Genomic DNA, 18,909 nt, shown 5'->3' on the forward strand with positions numbered 1-18,909 from the left:
CGCCAGGAAAAGGTAGCCATCAGCGGGGACATTAAAGGAATGTTCCTGCAGGTGAGATTAGTAGAGGCGGACAAGCCCCTGTTACGGTTCCTATGGAGAGAGAAGCCAGGAGATGAGCACCCAGCCATCTACCAATGGGAAGTCCTCCCCTTCGGAACGACGTGCAGCCCCTGCTGTGCGACATTTGCACTACAGAAACATGTAGCAGAGGACCCAGCAGCGGACGAAGAGGTCCGACGCAGCGTAAAGAACAGCTTCTACGTAGACAACTGTCTACAAAGCCTTTCAACCCAGGAAGAAGCCGAGGCTCTCCTGATTAAACTCCGCGCCTCATTGATCAAAGGCGGCTTTGATCTCAGGCAGTGGGCCAGCAGCGATCCGCAAGTACTGCGCAGCCTCTCCTCCAAGGACAAGGCAGCCAGCAGCGAGACCTGGATGGCTACAATCCCGGGAGAAGCCCAGGAGATGACCCTGGGATTGGTGTGGCGATTCAAAACAGATTCGCTTCACTACAGACACAAGCCCCTGACTACGGAGCAGGGAAGGCCGGCGGCGGCGCCGACCACCAGACGGAGTGTGTACACAACACTCGCCCGACAATATGACCCGCTAGGATGTATTCTACCGTACACCACCAGGGCAAAAATGATTGTACGAGCATTGTGGGACAAGGACCAGGGCTGGGATGACCCCATTCCCGCACACCTTGCATCCACCTGGAGAGAGTGGGAGATGGAGCTCCACTCACTCCCAGGCGTTAATATGCGCCGAAGCTACTTCCCACCCACGGTGAGGCCAGAGACATGTAAAATGGACTTACACGTCTTCAGTGACGCCTCAGAGGTCGCATACGGATCAGTAGCCTACTTGCGGGCCCAAGACCAAGGGGGAGAGATCTACACAGCATTTGTCCTCGCCCGCTCGAGAATAGCCCTACGCAGAGCCCCCAATCTACCGGATGACATTAAATACCCGATCGTATTGAACAGCCGACACAAGGTCACAGAGCTGATTATAAAGAAATACGATGAGGATGTACATCACGCAGGAGCAGAAAGAGTCTTCGCGGAAATCAGACGTCGTTACTGGATCCTACAAGGAAGAGAGGCGGTACGACGCTTCCAACGAATATGTCTAGACTGCCGCAAGTGGCGCGCGCAGCCCAGCATACCAAGGATGGCTGACCTTCCTCCATGTCGCCTCCGAATCGGTGACAAGCCATTCCACTCAACGGGTATGGACTGCTTTGGCCCGCTGCACATAAAGAAAGGAAGAGGAACCGAGAAGCGGTGGGGTATTATATTCAAATGCATGACCACCAGAGCGATACACATCGAGCTTCTCCCGACCATGAGCACAGACTCATTCCTTATGGCCTTCCGTAGATTCATATCACGGAAAGGAAGACCGTCTACCCTATTGTCCGATCATGGGACAAACTTTAAAGGCGGCGAAAGAGAGCTGAGAGAGAGCTTCCAAGCTATGGGCCCAGAACTTAAGACCCACCTCGCTCCAGCACAGGTTGATTTCCAATTCAACCCCCCAAACGCACCCCACTTCGGTGGCACTTGGGAACGAGAAGTGCGCTCCATAAAGACAGCCCTGTACGCAGTACTTGGGGCCCAGACTGTGGCGGAAGAAGTCCTAATGACAGTCCTCACGGAGATTGAGGGAGTACTTAACTCGAAGCCCCTCGGATATGTCTCCAGTGATGTGGCGGATATCGACCCAGTTACCCCCAACACACTCCTGATGGGGCGGCTAGATCCCACATTACCCCAGACAATGTACCGGCCTGAAGAAGCGAACGGCCGACGAATGTGGAGGTACAGCCAAGTATTAGCCGACAAGTTTTGGAACAGTTTCCTACTGCACTACCTACCGTCTCTACAGACCCGCCAGAAGTGGGTAAAGGAGAGAGACAATTTGACAGAAGGAACAGTCGTCATGATTATTGATCAATCACTGCCCAGAGCTATGTGGCCGGCCGGCCGCGTAAGCAAAGTGATCACCGGTGCCGACGGCAAGGTCCGAGCAGCTGAAGTGCTCGTCCAGGGTCGCACTTACACCCGTCCCGTGGCAAGGCTCATAGAACTGCCTCGACTCCCAGACACAATCGATGATGACCATGACCCTACAACCCTATGACTTTGTGAAGTTGACTGACCCCTACAGCAAACCCTTATGTGTAAATAGACAACGCGATTAATCTGTCTCCGTTTAACTGATTAGGTCTGGGACCTATTCAGGGGGTGGCTGTTGTGAAGGGCCAGATTAAACCGAATATATATATTTATTTATATATATATATTTAATTGTATTTGTATATTCTCTAATATTCCCTGATATCCCTTGTATATTCCTTGTACAATATGCATTGAATATCCATTCTAGCCTACTGAACATCCCATAATAGTCTCCATTCTACTATTGGTCGAGACCTTGGTGCCAGGCTGCCATACCCCTCAGACCCAGTTCAAACGTACCGCTCGACATGTACGAACAAGTCCTAGTTCCGCGTAGGAATTTGGCTACCGCACCACTAATGGGACTATTTGTTCATAGTGCGTATATATACTGCGCTACTAAAGTAGGACTTTCTTTTCAGTCCAGTTTCTTACCCTCCAATAGAGTCACAGACGTAAAGCCTCCCCGCGATGCCACGTGTGGGAGTAAGGCCAAGTTCGGCCTACCATCGGTATTGAGACATCGTGTATATTAATATTTGAATAGTCATATTTGGCACTATATCGTCGAGTTGGACGTAGTCTATTAAGCTAATAATAGTCTGTTAATATATAGTGCTTCGTGCGGTGAGAATACTACCGTAGTCAGTACCCCATCGTTTCGGGCAGAGAACTGGCTGCTTACCCAGGGTGGTTGACCCTATGTGAAGCTGCACCCGAGGAGCCCCAGAGCCGACGAGCGAGTGGACCTGTATACCGGATTATTCTACCGACGACAGCCCGCCTTCCCAGGCACGGATTATGCTTTGGATACTTTGATTATTCTATGGATAAAGACCCCCGACACTACCGTGTGTTGGAACCCCCCCCCCTGGAGAGGACGCAAGGTGAGGAGACGCTCTGCAAGACGAGGTCTCTCCACATCTCTCCCCCGTGGACCGGAGAGAGCCGGCCCACAAAGAGTCCACCTGCTTTCATCTGTGGTCCAAGGATCGCCGGCGCATTGAACGGCACTACAGTGGGTTCTCCTGGGATACCCTTGGCCGGACGAGGCAGCTGGATTCTACCCCCCCCCCCCCCCCTCCTACTCCTGTCGGCTTACAAGCGACCGGATTAACCCCCTCTAGTGTATCCAGCCTATAATCATTAAAGTATCATTGCTGTTATTCCTTAACTATTCCAGGTCGTATATTTACCACCTGCGCCTTCAGAGATTGGACATTATCTATTGATATACCGACGAATACTCCTTGCCATAAAAGTGCATACTATTTCAATTCATAAATGTAATTAAGTGATTAAGTGCTTATTCTACACACCATCGCTGTGTAGGAAATAAAGACCTGTTTCTAATTCGTACATTTGTGTTGGATCCGTTTCATCTACGTGAGAGTGTTCATGATAATATATTTATGCCGTGTACTGGGTGGCCGAATATTAAGTACAAAGGTAGTGGTAGTAAGTATCATATCTAGTAATACAGTCAGGGAATTGTACCCCTCAGTTACAGTTAACCTTTTCACTGCCACACAACAGCCGGTTATGTGATAGTAAAGGGTTAACCTTCTGTCGTGTGGCAGTGAAAGGGTTAAGGGGATGCAGACCAGAGAAAGACTTTCGTCATAAATGTCATGAATTGAAAATGGGGGACCCTGATGTAAACAAGACGAAACTCTTTCTCTGGTCTGCATCCCCTTAACAATTGTGTGTATTGAGCCGTACTGTATTGTACCCATTCTGCAATCTGTTAATTAAAATGTTCAATCAATCAGTATATATTTGTTATTTATTTTTGGTATAGTGCTTAACAAGCATAATTTAATGTTGCCCAGTTGTGGCCTGTTGAGGGGCAATACATATCAAAAGTTCCAAAACATCTATTCTGTTTGTATTTGTATGATCCACTATATAAACATAGTAATTATAATATCTACATACATGGCATTTGATTGGAGGCTAGTCTCACTTTGTCCCACAGCAACATTAAAATAGTTTAGATGTTGTTTATGTAAAAAGAAATCTTGAAAGTAACGCAATAGTTACTTTCTGAAGTAACTAGTTACTTTTATCATTTGTAACTGAGTAAGTAATTTAGTTACTTTTTGGAAGAAGTAACTAGTAACTGTAACTAGTAACTTTTTTTAAGTAACTTGCCCAACACTGCAAAGGGCCAATACCGCAACCTGGTGGTATGTGGCCGATGTCGCACTTCCTTTGTGACTCTGTTTATGACTCTGTGTATCATTGAAATTTCTCCGGGCGGAGTTTTCGAGTAGCCTGAACCGAGGGGTATACCCGATCGCATTGAATCGCTTTCGGGATGCCCGATTCATTATGCTGTGGGGGGTTATGGCGTGGGCCAAATGGACATACGATCTAGCAGATGGCAATCAAACAATTAGAATATTCTTTTTGGAATCTCATCGGCCACAGGTAAGAGCAATTTAACGTACATTTCAGATTGGTTGTGCATTGTTTTCATAGCCATCGCCCTGATCAGCGTATGCTGTTGTACTAACGAATGCCGTTATTGACAATCAATTAATCAGAAACGACCCCCCCCCCTTTCATGCATGCATGATGGAACATAATATACCGATCATATGCATTTGAATTTTTTATTGTAGCGTGTATAGGGACGAAATGCCAATGGATTAAGTATAATATACGTCGCAGCCTAATACTAGCCTCCCAGGAATTAGCCTAAGCCGCTCTAAAACCATACTTATATTCACCACGGTATAAAAACGGGAATGTATGGATGGAAAAACGATAGATACCCGATGTAAAATGGGCCATAGTATTGCATATATAGCTATAATATTTAAATAGTTATAGCCCTGCAAACAAGGTGAGCGGCTCCCATCGTTTACAGCGCTGGCGGTAGCTACTACAGGATGAGGCCAATCCGTGGCGTCCAATGAGTTAATGTTGGGATGTTACCATGGTACACAGAAATATCCCTTTAATTAATGGTGGGATGCTACCATGGTAAACGGAACTATCCCTTTAATGTTGGGACGCTACCATGGTAAACAGAACTATCCCTTTAATGTTGGGATGCTACCATGGTAAACAGCTATCCCTTTAATGTTGGGATGCTACCATGGTAAACAGAGCTATCCCTTTAATGTTGGGATGCTACCATGGTAAACGGAACTATCCCTTTAATGTTGGGATGCTACCATGGTAAACGGAACTATCCCTTTAATGTTGGGACGCTACCATGGTAAACGGAACTATCCCTTTAATGTTGGGATGCTACCATGGTTATCCCTTTAATGTTGGGATGCTACCATGGTAAGCAGAACTACACAGCAAGAAGGTCCTGGGTTTGATTCCCGCAAGCTTGGGGACCAGGTTGCCGGGTTGCCAGGTACCCAGGTGGGGTATCTCCTGGGCCTTTCTGTGTGGAGTTTGCATGTTCTCCCCGTGCTTGCAAGGGTTTCCCCCTTTAAAAAAACAAAACAATGGAAAAACATGCAGAACACTGGCGAAGACGGACTGGAGCACTCAGAAATCAGAGTGTAAACCTACAGTATGTGATATAAGATCAAGGTGTAGAAGCCACCTGCTATATGCTTCCATATAATAATAATAATAATAATAATAATAATAATAATAATAATAATAATAATAATAATAATAATAATAATAATAATAATAATAATAATAATAATAATAATAATAATAATAATAAACTTTATTTCTATAGCACCTTTCATACAATAATTGCAGCTCAAAGTAAAAAAAAAAAAAAGGGACAGGTATAAAATGTGCAAACAATTGGCAGATCAAGAGCAATGCATAAAGTGTAAAAAATTAAAAGTGTACTGTATATAGACCGGTTTTTCATCAATGTCATCAAAAGCAAAGCTTCTGTTTCCAAACTGTGTGCGTTGTCAGAGTTGAAATCCAGACCAGCTCTAAAACGTGAAGCAGGCAGGTATTTTAGTGTCGTCTCCACAGTTCTCTGCTGCAGTGAGCATCAGCATCTACCTGGTCAGACTATTGTGACACTGTCTTCCTTTGGGAGAGGCTCCAGGGACATTCTGGATCTGGTTTGTACTGGGTGTGAACAATAGCCCCCTACAACCGACCCAGCCACTCCTTCACTGAACATAATCTGTCAGTAACAACTTAAAGGTGTTACACAATAAACAAAGTTGATTGCAGTCAGTATATCCATAGGATGAATAAGTATAAACATATTGCACTTAGTGGCTAGAGGAGTATGTATTGTAGACTTGAGTGACAAAGCGTTGATACCTGGGTCTGGGTGTCTCTCCGGCCCCCTGGTGACAGAGCACCAGATCCACCAGGTCCTCCTTCTCGCGGCAGGTGTCGGTGGGGATGTTCCGGAGGAGCAGGTACTGACGCAGCTCTTTGACACGGAGCTGCATGAGGCGGGGCCTCTGGAAGGCCGTCCCCCTCAGCAGGTGACAGGTGGTGCAGCACCGTAGGTTCTCCTGGAGCACGGAACACAGAGCGCAGAAACTCTTCTTACAGTCACAGCAGATGTGCTGTTGAGAGAGAAAGAGAGGAGAGAGAGACCATCCATGTGTTCATTCTGTTTAGTATCCTTCATTCATTCAACCTTTATTTAGCGAGCAACATTTACATTTTGTCATTTTAGCTGATGCTTTTATCCAAAGCGACTTACAAGTTCTGTACGACAAGTCAGCAGGAAGGATACAACTCTTTCAGCTGAGTAACAATGTTCATGTGGCTTAGGACTTGTAGGATGAGTAGGGAAAGAGAATAACATGACTGAAATGTTAAACTAGTAAATAGCAGGACCACAGAATTTTGTTTATTTATTGTTTTTCATTTGAATTTTGTTTATATATTTTAATTGTTTTGAGGGAGGGCATTTATATATATATATTTATTTTAAATTTAAATGTCTATTTTCTTTATTTTTATATTATTTCATAAATGTATGTATATATGTTTTGTTTATAAAAAGATCATGAAAATATAATAAAAATTATAAAAAATGTATACATATTGTATATTCATTGTACATTGTACATTTTCATAAATATGTCAATATATTACTTAACGTTAAGTAATACTTCTTCATGTGGTCGATTCGTATTTTATTTACATATTTTAAGCAAGATCGGGGTGACTGTAGATGAAGAGAACGAGACAAGTCAATATTAAGTAGCTGTTCATAACAGTGTGTGTCTTACGGTAATGTGTTTTATGATGGTACTGTGATTGAGAGTGAGAGAGAGATAGGGAAAGAGAAATTAGGTGATTTCTTGTGATGTAATAACAGCTAGTCCGTCCCTCCATATAACTACATGACTGTTAATTATACTGTTAATTATAGTTTACCTGCAGTCAACTGACTGATTTTCAACTAATGTATTGCTAGAGAGAGAGAGAGAGAGAGAGAGAGAGAGAGAGAGAGAGAGAGAGAGAGAGAGAGAGAGAGAGAGAGAGAGAGAGAGAGAGAGAGAGAGAGAGAGAGAGAGAGAGAGAGAGAGAGAGAGAGAGAGAGAGAGAGAGAGAGAGAGAGATAGCTAATATCTTTCCAAAACACATTACCTGGCCTGGCCCTCAGCAGACTGCTTCAAGAGCCTGTGGTTAACAGCAGGAGCTCAGAAGCAGGTTCTACCAGATATGATTATTATTAGATTGTATTAGATATTATTATTATTTGTGTTGTTGTTGTTGTTGTTGTTGTTGTTGTTGTTGTTGATGATGATGATAACAATAACAATAATATGTTATTAGATATTATTAGATGTTTTTTTTTTATATATTATTTATTATTATTGTTATTATCATAATCATGGCGGATAGGGGTAGGGCATGATAAGCTTAGGCTTCTTCCTACTCCTTTTCGAACAGTGATATGTATATTTTTCGTTGTGTCTTTTTTTTATTCTTTGTTTTTTAAATCATGTTCGAAAAAAAGATGAATTCATTCATCATTATGTTTTTTTAGATATGATTTGATGTATCAGAAGATGTACCTCTATAACCACAATGTTTGGAGAAGACGGTAAGTGCATTTCCCATCATGTTGCCGTGTTCCTTTATTGCAGTAAGAGTGATTCCAGGATAGAGTAAAGAAAAAGCCACTCTAGGGATGCCTGCTGGTTCCTGACATGTTCAGTATTATCTCGTCCTGCTGTGACACAACAGAGGACTGACAGAGGACTGACTGACAGATGTTTATATTTCCATATCATCAGCCTCCTCAGAGAGAACAATCCCACAGTGACAGATACTTTCTTCAGCCATCAGCGTTAATCCCCCCATGTCAGCTCTTTTCTCACCACACACACATGTCAAGCTCAGATGTGTGTGTGTCTGTGTGTGTGTGTGTGTGTGTGTGTGTGTGTGTGTGTGTGTGTGTGTGTGTGTGTGTGTGTGTGTGTGTGTGTGTGTGTGTGTGTGTGTGTGTGTGTGTGTGTGTGTGTGTGTGTGTGTGTGTGTGTGTGTGTGTGTGTGTGTGTGTGTGTGTGTGTGTGTGTGTGTGTGTGTGTGTGTGTGTCTGTGTGTGTGTGTGTGTGTGTGTGTGTGTGTGTGTGTGTGTGCAGGGTTGGTGAGATTGCTACCATGGCCAACAGGTGTGAGGAGACAGATAGTCATATCAGGCCTCAGGTCTTTTTTTCTGACCACCTAAAGGCAGATTTGTCCTTTCTTTTCATGTTCAGAAGAATGATTTAGAAGTATTTTCTTCTGGGCTTCAGAATGAGGTAATTTTTTTATGATAGATTTTTCTTCCCATCCCTCCATGAGGTTAAATGTTAGTTAAAGGTTAGAAGGAAAGGGGGAAGAATTGTGAAAATTAGCACAACCGAAAACACAACGACGACCCATAACGACTAGCAAGCTCTAAGTCCTCTGCACAGGATGGTGATATTTGCTTTATATATACCACCACATTACCCCTACCACCACAATACGCCTACCACCCCCACAATACCCCTACCACCACAATACCCCTACCACCCCCACAATATCCCAACCACCACATTACCCCTACCACCACAATACGCCTACCACCCCCACAATACCCCTACCACCACAATACCCCTACCACCACAATACCCCTACCACCACACTACCCCTACCACCACAATACCCCTACCACCACACTACCCCTACCACCACAATACCCCTACCACCACACTACCCCTACCACCACAATACCCCTACCACCACACTACCCCTACCACCACTACCCCTACCACCACACTACCCCTAACACCACAATACCCCTACCACCACAATACCCCAACCACCACATTACCCCTACCACCACAATACCCCTATACCACCCCCACAATACCCCCACCACTACCACCCCCACATTACCCCTACCACCCCCACAATACCCCTACCACCACATTACCCCTACCACCCCCACAATAGCCCTACCACCACAATACCCCAACCACCACATTACCCCTACCACCACAATACCCCTATACCACCCCCACAATACCCCCACCACTACCACCCCCACATTACCCCTACCACCCCCACAATACCCCTACCACCACATTACCCCTACCACCCCCACAATAGCCCTACCACCACAATACCCCTACCACCACATTACCCCTACCACCACAATACCCATACCACCACAATACCCTTACCACCACCCCCACAATACCCTTACTACCACCCTACAATACCCTTACTACCACCCTACAATACCCTTACTACCACCCCACAATACCCATACCACCACCATTATTACATATTTGATTTATATATTTCTCATAATCAACACATTCTCACATCTCACTTCCAACATTCTAAACATCCAGTGAAAGGCCTCTATTGGTTCCTGTTTCATCATTGAGCCAAAATCCACTCCAAAACCTGCAAATGAAAGGTGAACAATCTGAATACAATTACAAAGTTACACTTGTGTTATCAACTTATCAGATTATAATGTGCCTGTCGTCACTACAATATACATTTGCACATTGTGATTGTGACAATTACATCTCTTGATGCAAATACGCTATATTCCTACACTCTGCATTTTCTGGCCACCTAAGATTCACTCCTATTCAGGTTCCTAGGGGGGTCATTGAAACTGTCGTGGAATATATTATCATACCATTGTGGATCTGTATTGAGAGGGCGCTCTATCATGTATCAGCGTAATGTGTGTGTCTCTCTTTAAGAGACGCACACGATAGCCAGTCAAAAAAGTATTTTCTTCTGGGCTTCAGAATGAGGTAATTTTTTTATGATAGATTTTTCTTCCCATCCCTCCATGAGGTTAAATGTTAGTTAAAGGTTAGAAGGAAAGGGGGAAGAATTGTGAAAATTAGCACAACCGAAAACACAACGACGACCCATAACGACTAGCAAGCTCTAAGTCCTCTGCACAGGATGGTGATATTTGCTTTATATATACCACCACATTACCCCTACCACCACAATACGCCTACCACCCCCACAATACCCCTACCACCACACTACCCCTACCACCACAATACCCCTACCACCACACTACCCCTACCACCACACTACCCCTACCACCACACTACCCCTACCACCACAATACCCCTACCACCACACTACCCCTACCACCACACTACCCCTACCACCACACTACCCCTACCACCACACTACCCCTACCACCACAATACCCCTACCACCACACTACCACTACCACCACACTACCCCTACCACCACACTACGCCTACCACCACAATACCCCTACCACCCCCACAATACCCCAACCACCACATTACCCCTACCACCACAATACGCCTACCACCCCCACAATACCCCTACCACCACAATACCCCTACCACCACAATACCCCTACCACCACACTACCCCTACCACCACAATACCCCTACCACCACACTACCCCTACCACCACAATACCCCTACCACCACACTACCCCTACCACCACACTACCCCTACCACCACACTACCCCTACCACCACAATACCCCTACCACCACAATACCCCAACCACCACATTACCCCTACCACCACAATACCCCTATACCACCCCCACAATACCCCCACCACTACCACCCCCACATTACCCCTACCACCCCCACAATACCCCTACCACCACATTACCCCTACCACCCCCACAATAGCCCTACCACCACAATACCCCTACCACCACATTACCCCTACCACCACAATACCCATACCACCACAATACCCTTACCACCACCCCCACAATACCCTTACTACCACCCTACAATACCCTTACTACCACCCTACAATACCCTTACTACCACCCCACAATACCCATACCACCACCATTATTACATATTTGATTTATATATTTCTCATAATCAACACATTCTCACATCTCACTTCCAACATTCTAAACATCCAGTGAAAGGCCTCTATTGGTTCCTGTTTCATCATTGAGCCAAAATCCACTCCAAAACCTGCAAATGAAAGGTGAACAATCTGAATACAATTACAAAGTTACACTTGTGTTATCAACTTATCAGATTATAATGTGCCTGTCGTCACTACAATATACATTTGCACATTGTGATTGTGACAATTACATCTCTTGATGCAAATACGCTATATTCCTACACTCTGCATTTTCTGGCCACCTGAGATTCACTCCTATTCAGGTTCCTAGGGGGGTCATTGAAACTGTCGTGGAATATATTATCATACCATTGTGGATCTGTATTGAGAGGGCGCTCTATCATGTATCAGCGTAATGTGTGTGTCTCTCTTTAAGAGACGCACACGATAGCCAGTCAAAACAATATTGTTATGAACCATGGTTGCCTTCTCAGTATCCTTGTAAAGTGTATTAAACCTAATGCTATAAGGCCATAAGTCACACTGTTTATGGGAACCGCTTCGTTTCCTTGTAGGGCAGCCATAACAGTCATTTTAACCAGCCCTCCTGGTAATTGTGAGGTTTCTGTCCTTGCTCACCTACTCGCTCTGTTCCTTTAAACCACCTCGCTCTGTTTTCCATTTGTTTCTGTTAATCATTTCATTCCCCCATTCACACGCTTCTTCCCAGAGACGTCGTTGATTGGTTCTCTCCCGTCCACACGCTTTTCAATCACATCCCCCAGCTGTCACTGCTTGTCAATCAATCAATCCTGTATTATTTATACCCCGTTTCCCCACTCAAGTTTTGTTGGATCGTTTTGATATTTTCTGTTTGCATTCGCCGTTCCTGCTGCTGCTGTTGTTCCCTGTGCTTTACCTCCAGGATATCCAAGAAGCCTTCCTCTTGGACACCTTTTTCCCGTGGCGACGCGCTCGCTCCGCTGCTGTTCCAGCGCTCTTTACACACAACGCCTGGGTGAGTTTTTAATGACTGTCTTTGATCAAATTCCGTTTTCGTGTGTTTTTATAACACTGAAGATTACCACCTTTTTATCAGACAGTCACTCACCCAGCGGTTGCCTTTTTGATTGTTTTCACTGGGATAATATTTTGACCTAACATCTCCCACTGTGTGTTTTTCACACCGAAGATATTATCACATTGGATTGTATTTTGGACTTCGCTCTCAGTGTCTATTTTTTGCACCGAAGATATTTTTCACTTGGGATTGTGTTTTGGAACATTGCTCACTGTGTGTGTTTACACGAAGATTAGTTCACTTGGATAACTTTGTTTTTGGGTACAAGTCACCTCTCCTGTTCTCCTGCTCGTTCTACCTGCACCCTGTGTTGACTCGCTCCCTCCCTCTCTCTCTCGGTCCCGCATCACCTCAGAGATTCTGCCGAGAGAAGTCTGCAGAGCGGCTCTGACGTCAGCATCTGCTACCCCCTACTACCACCTCGGGAGAAGCTGCAGAGCAGCAGAACAATTCATCCTTGCTTGAAGTCCAGTCTTGTTTAGACTCTTCCTATTCTGTGCTGTTTAGTTAGTCTCAATAAACAAGCCCCTGTTTTTGGCAACTCTGAATCCTACTCTCTTGTGTCGTTGCGTTTGGGGTCGGTGTCAAACCATAACATTACGATCCAACCAAAATGACGACCCCAGCCGACACAGAGAGGGTCAGACCGCACTTGCTAATCAAGTCGAGTTGACCAGGGATCACAGTCACCAACTAGAGAGGGCTGCGGCTGCGGTGCAGGATCTCAGGGAACAGGTCCTGCCTATTCAAGGGTCAATGGCCGCTCTGGCGGGACAACAATCCGGTATTCTCGCTCAGCTTCACTCGCTGAGCGACACCGTTAATGCTTTACTTCCCTCACATCCTTCAGGAGCATTCACCGCAGCCCCAGCAGATCCCGCACCTCGGGAACCCCGTCTCTCCGTCCCACGGCTGTTCGACGGCAATCCCGAGGAGTGTGCCACATTCATCATGCAATGTGAGTTGGTTTTCCGTCATCAACCAAGCCGTTTTACTGCTCGAGGGTCCCAAGTGGCTTATATGACGAACTTGCTTTCAGGCCATGCTGCCCAGTGGGTCACTTCCTCCTGGGCAATGGATGCAGATTTTGTTTTCTCCTATCCAGACTTCGTGGCGGAGCTCCGCAGAGTGTTCCACCATCCAGCCCGAGGTCTGGACCCCGGAGCCCGGTTGGGGACTTTCCGACAGGGGAGCGGCAGGGTGACGGACTATGTCCTGGAGTTTCGACTGGCGGCGGTGGAGAGTGGATGGAACGACCCTGCACTTCGCCTAACCTTCTTGAGGGGGCTCAGTGACGCAGTCCGGGACCAGCTCGCTACCAGGGAGTTGCCCGACTCCCTCGAGGACCTGTTTAGCCTCGTCATCCGCATCGACGGACGCCTCCTGGAGAGAAGGCGCGAGAGGACCCGACTGTTACCCCCGGATTCCCCGGACGCATGACGTCACTCCTGGACGCCCTGTCCTCAACACTACTGGTGGTAGCAGGCCTCCCCGTTCGGTTCGCGAGGAGGAACCCATGCAGCTGGGACGCTCTCATCTGAGCCAGGCGGAGCGTGAGGCAAGGCTCAGGTCCGGTCTCTGCCTCTACTGCGGAGGTGCGGGACACCGAATCGCCGACTGCCCCACCCGGCCAAAAGATCAGGCTCGCCGAGACCCCGGGAGATCCTGGTGAGCCGTTTTTCCCATTCCCAGCGCCGCACACCACCTGACCATCTGATGAGCGTCACCCTGGCCTGGGGGGACCAACGTGCCACGGTGGAGGCCCTCATCGACTCTGGGGCAGACGAGAATTTTTGACGTCGTTTCCATGCGGAACGACGTCAAGGAGTTCGTATTGGCCTGCGCGGTCTGTGCCCGCAGCAAGGCCTCTCACCAGGCACCCTCCGGGCTCTTGCAGCCACTTCCCGTTCCGAGCCGTCCGTGGTCACATGTGGCGCTGGACTTCGTCACAGGTCTGCCCTCCTCCCAGGGGAACACCTGCCTTCTGACCGTGGTGGATCGATTCAGCAAGGGGGTTCACCTCGTGGCCCTTTCCAAGCTTCCCTCGGCGGCCGAGACGGCGGACCTCCTGACTCACCACGTGTTCCGCCTTCATGGGTTTCCCCAGGACATCGTCTCTGACCGGGGGCCCCAGTTCACCTCCCAGGTATGGCGGGCCTTTTGCAAGGGATTGGGTGCAACGGTCAGTCTTTCCTCTGGTTATCATCCCCAGACTAACGGGCAGACGGAGAGGATGAACCAGAGCGTGGAGTCTGCTCTTCGGTGTGTGGCAGCCGAGAGACCGGCATCCTGGAGCCGTTTCCTTCCCTGGGTTGAATACTCCATCAATTCAATGGTCAGTTCCGCCACCGGCCTCTCACCCTTTGAGGTTTCCCTGGGCTACCAACCCCCTCTTTTCCCCGCACAGGAGGCGGAAGTGGCAGTTCCCTCCGTGCAGGTCCACCTCGACCGCTGCCGACGAGTTTGGGAGATCACCAGGACCGCGCTGCTCCGGACATCTGAGCGCGCCTGTCGTGGTGCCGACCGGCGCCGGGTTCCTGCGCCGACTTACCGCCCTGGGCAGAGGGTGTGGCTCTCCGCAAGGGACCTGCCGCTATGGTCCTCGGCCAAGAAACTCAACCCCCGTTTCGTCGGACCTTTCGAGGTCCTGAGGGTACTCAGTCCGGCGGCCCTGCGCCTGAGACTTCCTGCGTCCATGCACATCCACCCCGTGTTCCATGTCTCCCGGGTTAAGCCCGTCTCCCTCAGTCCCCTTATGCAGTCCCCAGCTCCTGATCCTCCGCCTCCCGTGTTGGTGGATGGTCACCCCCAGTGGCAGGTCCGCCGGTTGATGGGCGTTCGTCGGCGGGGCCGGGGGTTCCAATACCTGGTAGACTGGGAGGGTTACGGTCCTGAGGAGCGTAGCTGGGTCTCCCGGCAGCTCATCGTGGATCCCAGCTTGGTCACTGACTTCCATCGTGCCCATCCTGACGAGCCGGGTCGGCCTGGTCGCCGGGTGGCTCCCGTGGAGGAGGGGGTACTGTGAGGTTTCTGTCCTTGCTCACCTACTCGCTCTGTTCCTTTAAACCACCTCGCTCTGTTTTCCATTTGTTTCTGTTAATCATTTCATTCCCCCATTCACACGCTTCTTCCCAGAGACGTCGTTGATTGGTTCTCTCCCGTCCACACGCTTTTCAATCACATCCCCCAGCTGTCACTGCTTGTCAATCAATCAATCCCGTATTATTTATACCCCGTTTCCCCACTCAAGTTTTGTTGGATCGTTTTGATATTTTCTGTTTGCATTCGCCGTTCCTGCTGCTGCTGTTGTTCCCTGTGCTTTACCTCCAGGATATCCAAGAAGCCTTCCTCTTGGACACCTTTTTCCCGTGGCGACGCGCTCGCTCCGCTGCTGTTCCAGCGCTCTTTACGCACAACGCCTGGGTGAGTTTTTAATGACTGTCTTTGATCAAATTCCGTTTTCGTGTGTTTTTATAACACTGAAGATTACCACCTTTTTATCAGACAGTCACTCACCCAGCGGTTGCCTTTTTGATTGTTTTCACTGGGATAATATTTTGACCTAACATCTCCCACTGTGTGTTTTTCACACCGAAGATATTATCACATTGGATTGTATTTTGGACTTCGCTCTCAGTGTCTATTTTTTGCACCGAAGATATTTTTCACTTGGGATTGTGTTTTGGAACATTGCTCACTGTGTGTGTTTACACGAAGATTAGTTCACTTGGATAACTTTTGTTTTTGGGTACAAGTCACCTCTCCTGTTCTCCTGCTCGTTCTACCTGCACCCTGTGTTGACTCGCTCCCTCCCTCTCTCTCTCGGTCCCGCATCACCTTGGAGATTCTGCCGAGAGAAGTCTGCAGAGCGGCTCTGACGTCAGCATCTGCTACCCCCTACTACCACCTCGGGAGAAGCTGCAGAGCAGCAGAACAATTCATCCTTGCTTGAAGTCCAGTCTTGTTTAGACTCTTCCTATTCTGTGCTGTTTAGTTAGTCTCAATAAACAAGCCCCTGTTTTTGGCAACTCTGAATCCTACTCTCTTGTGTCGTTGCGTTTGGGGTCGGTGTCAAACCATAACAGTAATTTTCCAGCCTCTCCTACGTCATATGTTTATATCAATTGTGTATCAAATCTGGTTTCAACCGGAACGTCTGTCTCACTTTGTGGTCAGCCATTGTTTACACTGGTCTGATTTCCAACTGAGCATTCCTTATCATGATCAAGTAAGGAAAAAAATCTATCTTCTATTTCTTATTCAACTTTGGACTCAGAAGTTATTTGCTCATATTATATTATAAATCTCCCATTACAAAACAAAGCAGGCTATTCTCTGTCCTGGCTCCACAGTGGTGGAACAAACTTCCTTCCCATCACAGTCAAGACAGCTAAAACCCGCACAATTTTCCACCGTTGACTAAACACAACTTTTCAATCAATATCTGAATAAATACATTTAAAAAAGTACTGTCCTTTTACTATTATGTACTATGCTACTATGTCTATACTACTAGTACCATCTACTATGTCTATACTACTATCTACTAGGTACTAGGCTACTATGTCTATACTACTATCTAGTATGTCTATACTACTATCTACTATGTCTATACTACTATTTACTATGTACTATGCGACTATGTCTATACTGCGGACCTTCGGGGACAGAGCTTTCAGTGTGGCAGCTCCCACCCTCTGGAACTCTCTCCCCGCAGAACTCCGCAACGCCCCAACTCTGGACTCATTAAAAAACTGCTCAAAATCCAACTTGGCCTTTAACCCCTAATTTCTCAATTTTTTTTTATTTATTTTTTAACAAATGTTTTTTTTATTTATTTTTTGACATGACATAATTTCTCACTTTTTATGTTTATGTTGTGTCTGTCCACTATGTTTGTTACTTTTGTTATTTCCCCCCCTATGTAAAGCGACCTTGGGTCTTTTGAAAGGCGCTATATAAAATTAAGCTATTATTTATTATTATTATTACTACTATCTACTATGTACACTGCTAGACGAACAATCCTGCTTACTCTTACCCACCAGAGGTGTACCCCTCCTGCTGACTTGTTGTACACAATTTGTAAGTTTTGGATAAAACATCAGCTAAATGACGAAATGTAAATGTACAAGTTCTTAATGTTCCGCAATGGCAGGCTTTTGATTACCTTGCGTCTGAAGACAGAGAATGCCAGTCCGCACGCCTTGCACAGTTGCCCCGCGCTCCCCGAGGCTGTGGGGGGGTAGGTGGAGTACCCAGCGCTGGGGGCGAAGCGGAAGGGCCCGGCTCCTGCCCCGAAGCCTGGCTGCTGTGCCCGCACTGTCCCTGTACCCATCACTTCGTTCAGGAGCCCGCAGCATGACGCCCACATGGACGACGCGCCTGCCTACCAACACACACACACACACACACACACACACACACACACACACACACACACACACACACACACACACACACACACACACACACACACACACACACACACACACACACACACACACACACACACACACACACACACACACACACACACACACACACACACACACACACACACACACAGACAGACAGAGGAAAAAAATATCTCTGAGACATTTCACAAGCATTTCACCATGTTTTAAAAATACCTTTTACGCATGGTCCCCCCCCCCTCTCCCACAGCACACACTCACACACACACTCACTCACTCACACACTCTCACACACACACACACACACACGCGCGCGCGCGTGCACGCACGCACGCACACACACATACATAAACACATGTTGATCATTTCTCATGAGATAACAAGGACAGGTTCATATTCACATTCCCACCTAAATAGACAGAGTTTTCTATTATTGTTCTATAGTCTTCAAGCTGAATAAATTTCCTGCCCCATTTTCTGTTGTTTTATTAGTTAGTTAGCTTGTTAGATTTGGAGTAAGCCCATATAGACCAGCGGTCACCTGCACTGGACCACAAAACTTTTGCTACCAAGCCGTGAGGAAAATATATTATTCTGCAAGAAATTCAAAACCTGAATAATAAACATAGAACATTATACTGCCCTGTCAAGGCTAACCGCAGTAACTTCCAAACAGATCAATTTGAAGTTACTGCACTTTGCCTGTACATTACCTGTATAATTATTTAAGGAAATCGTGCCGTATCTGATTTTTTGGGGTTAATTAAAATAATTATGTCATATTTTTGTATGCCTAAAGATTACTTCATTAATACATGTTAAATCTGGGTACTATCATCTATCCACCTATAACACATTTTGGATGGCAAGTCAAAAAACTTTAAAGCCATTTTTCTCAGTTTGACTGTTTGGAAGTTACTGCGGTCTGCCTGGGTTTTGA

At 46.7% G+C, this 18,909-nt stretch overlaps 1 protein-coding gene across 1 annotated transcript in view; it reads right to left on the minus strand.

Annotated features, from left to right (window-relative positions):
* rnf34b (ring finger protein 34b) overlaps positions 1-17,935 on the minus strand; it is a 53,399-nt gene extending 35,464 nt beyond the window's left edge. Inside the window, exons 1-2 of the mRNA XM_084324271.1 lie at positions 17,723-17,935; positions 6,456-6,709 (exon numbers count right to left, since the gene is read on the minus strand). Of these exons, the coding sequence (XP_084180397.1) occupies positions 6,456-6,709; positions 17,723-17,926 (458 nt within the window). The 5' untranslated portion in view covers positions 17,927-17,935. The remainder of the gene's footprint in view (positions 1-6,455; positions 6,710-17,722) is intronic.
* Positions 17,936-18,909: the final 974 nt, after the last annotated feature.

This window comes from Notolepis coatsorum (assembly GCF_963971535.1).
Source record: "Notolepis coatsorum genome assembly, chromosome: 11".
Taxonomy (NCBI): Eukaryota; Metazoa; Chordata; class Actinopteri; order Aulopiformes; family Paralepididae; genus Notolepis; species Notolepis coatsorum.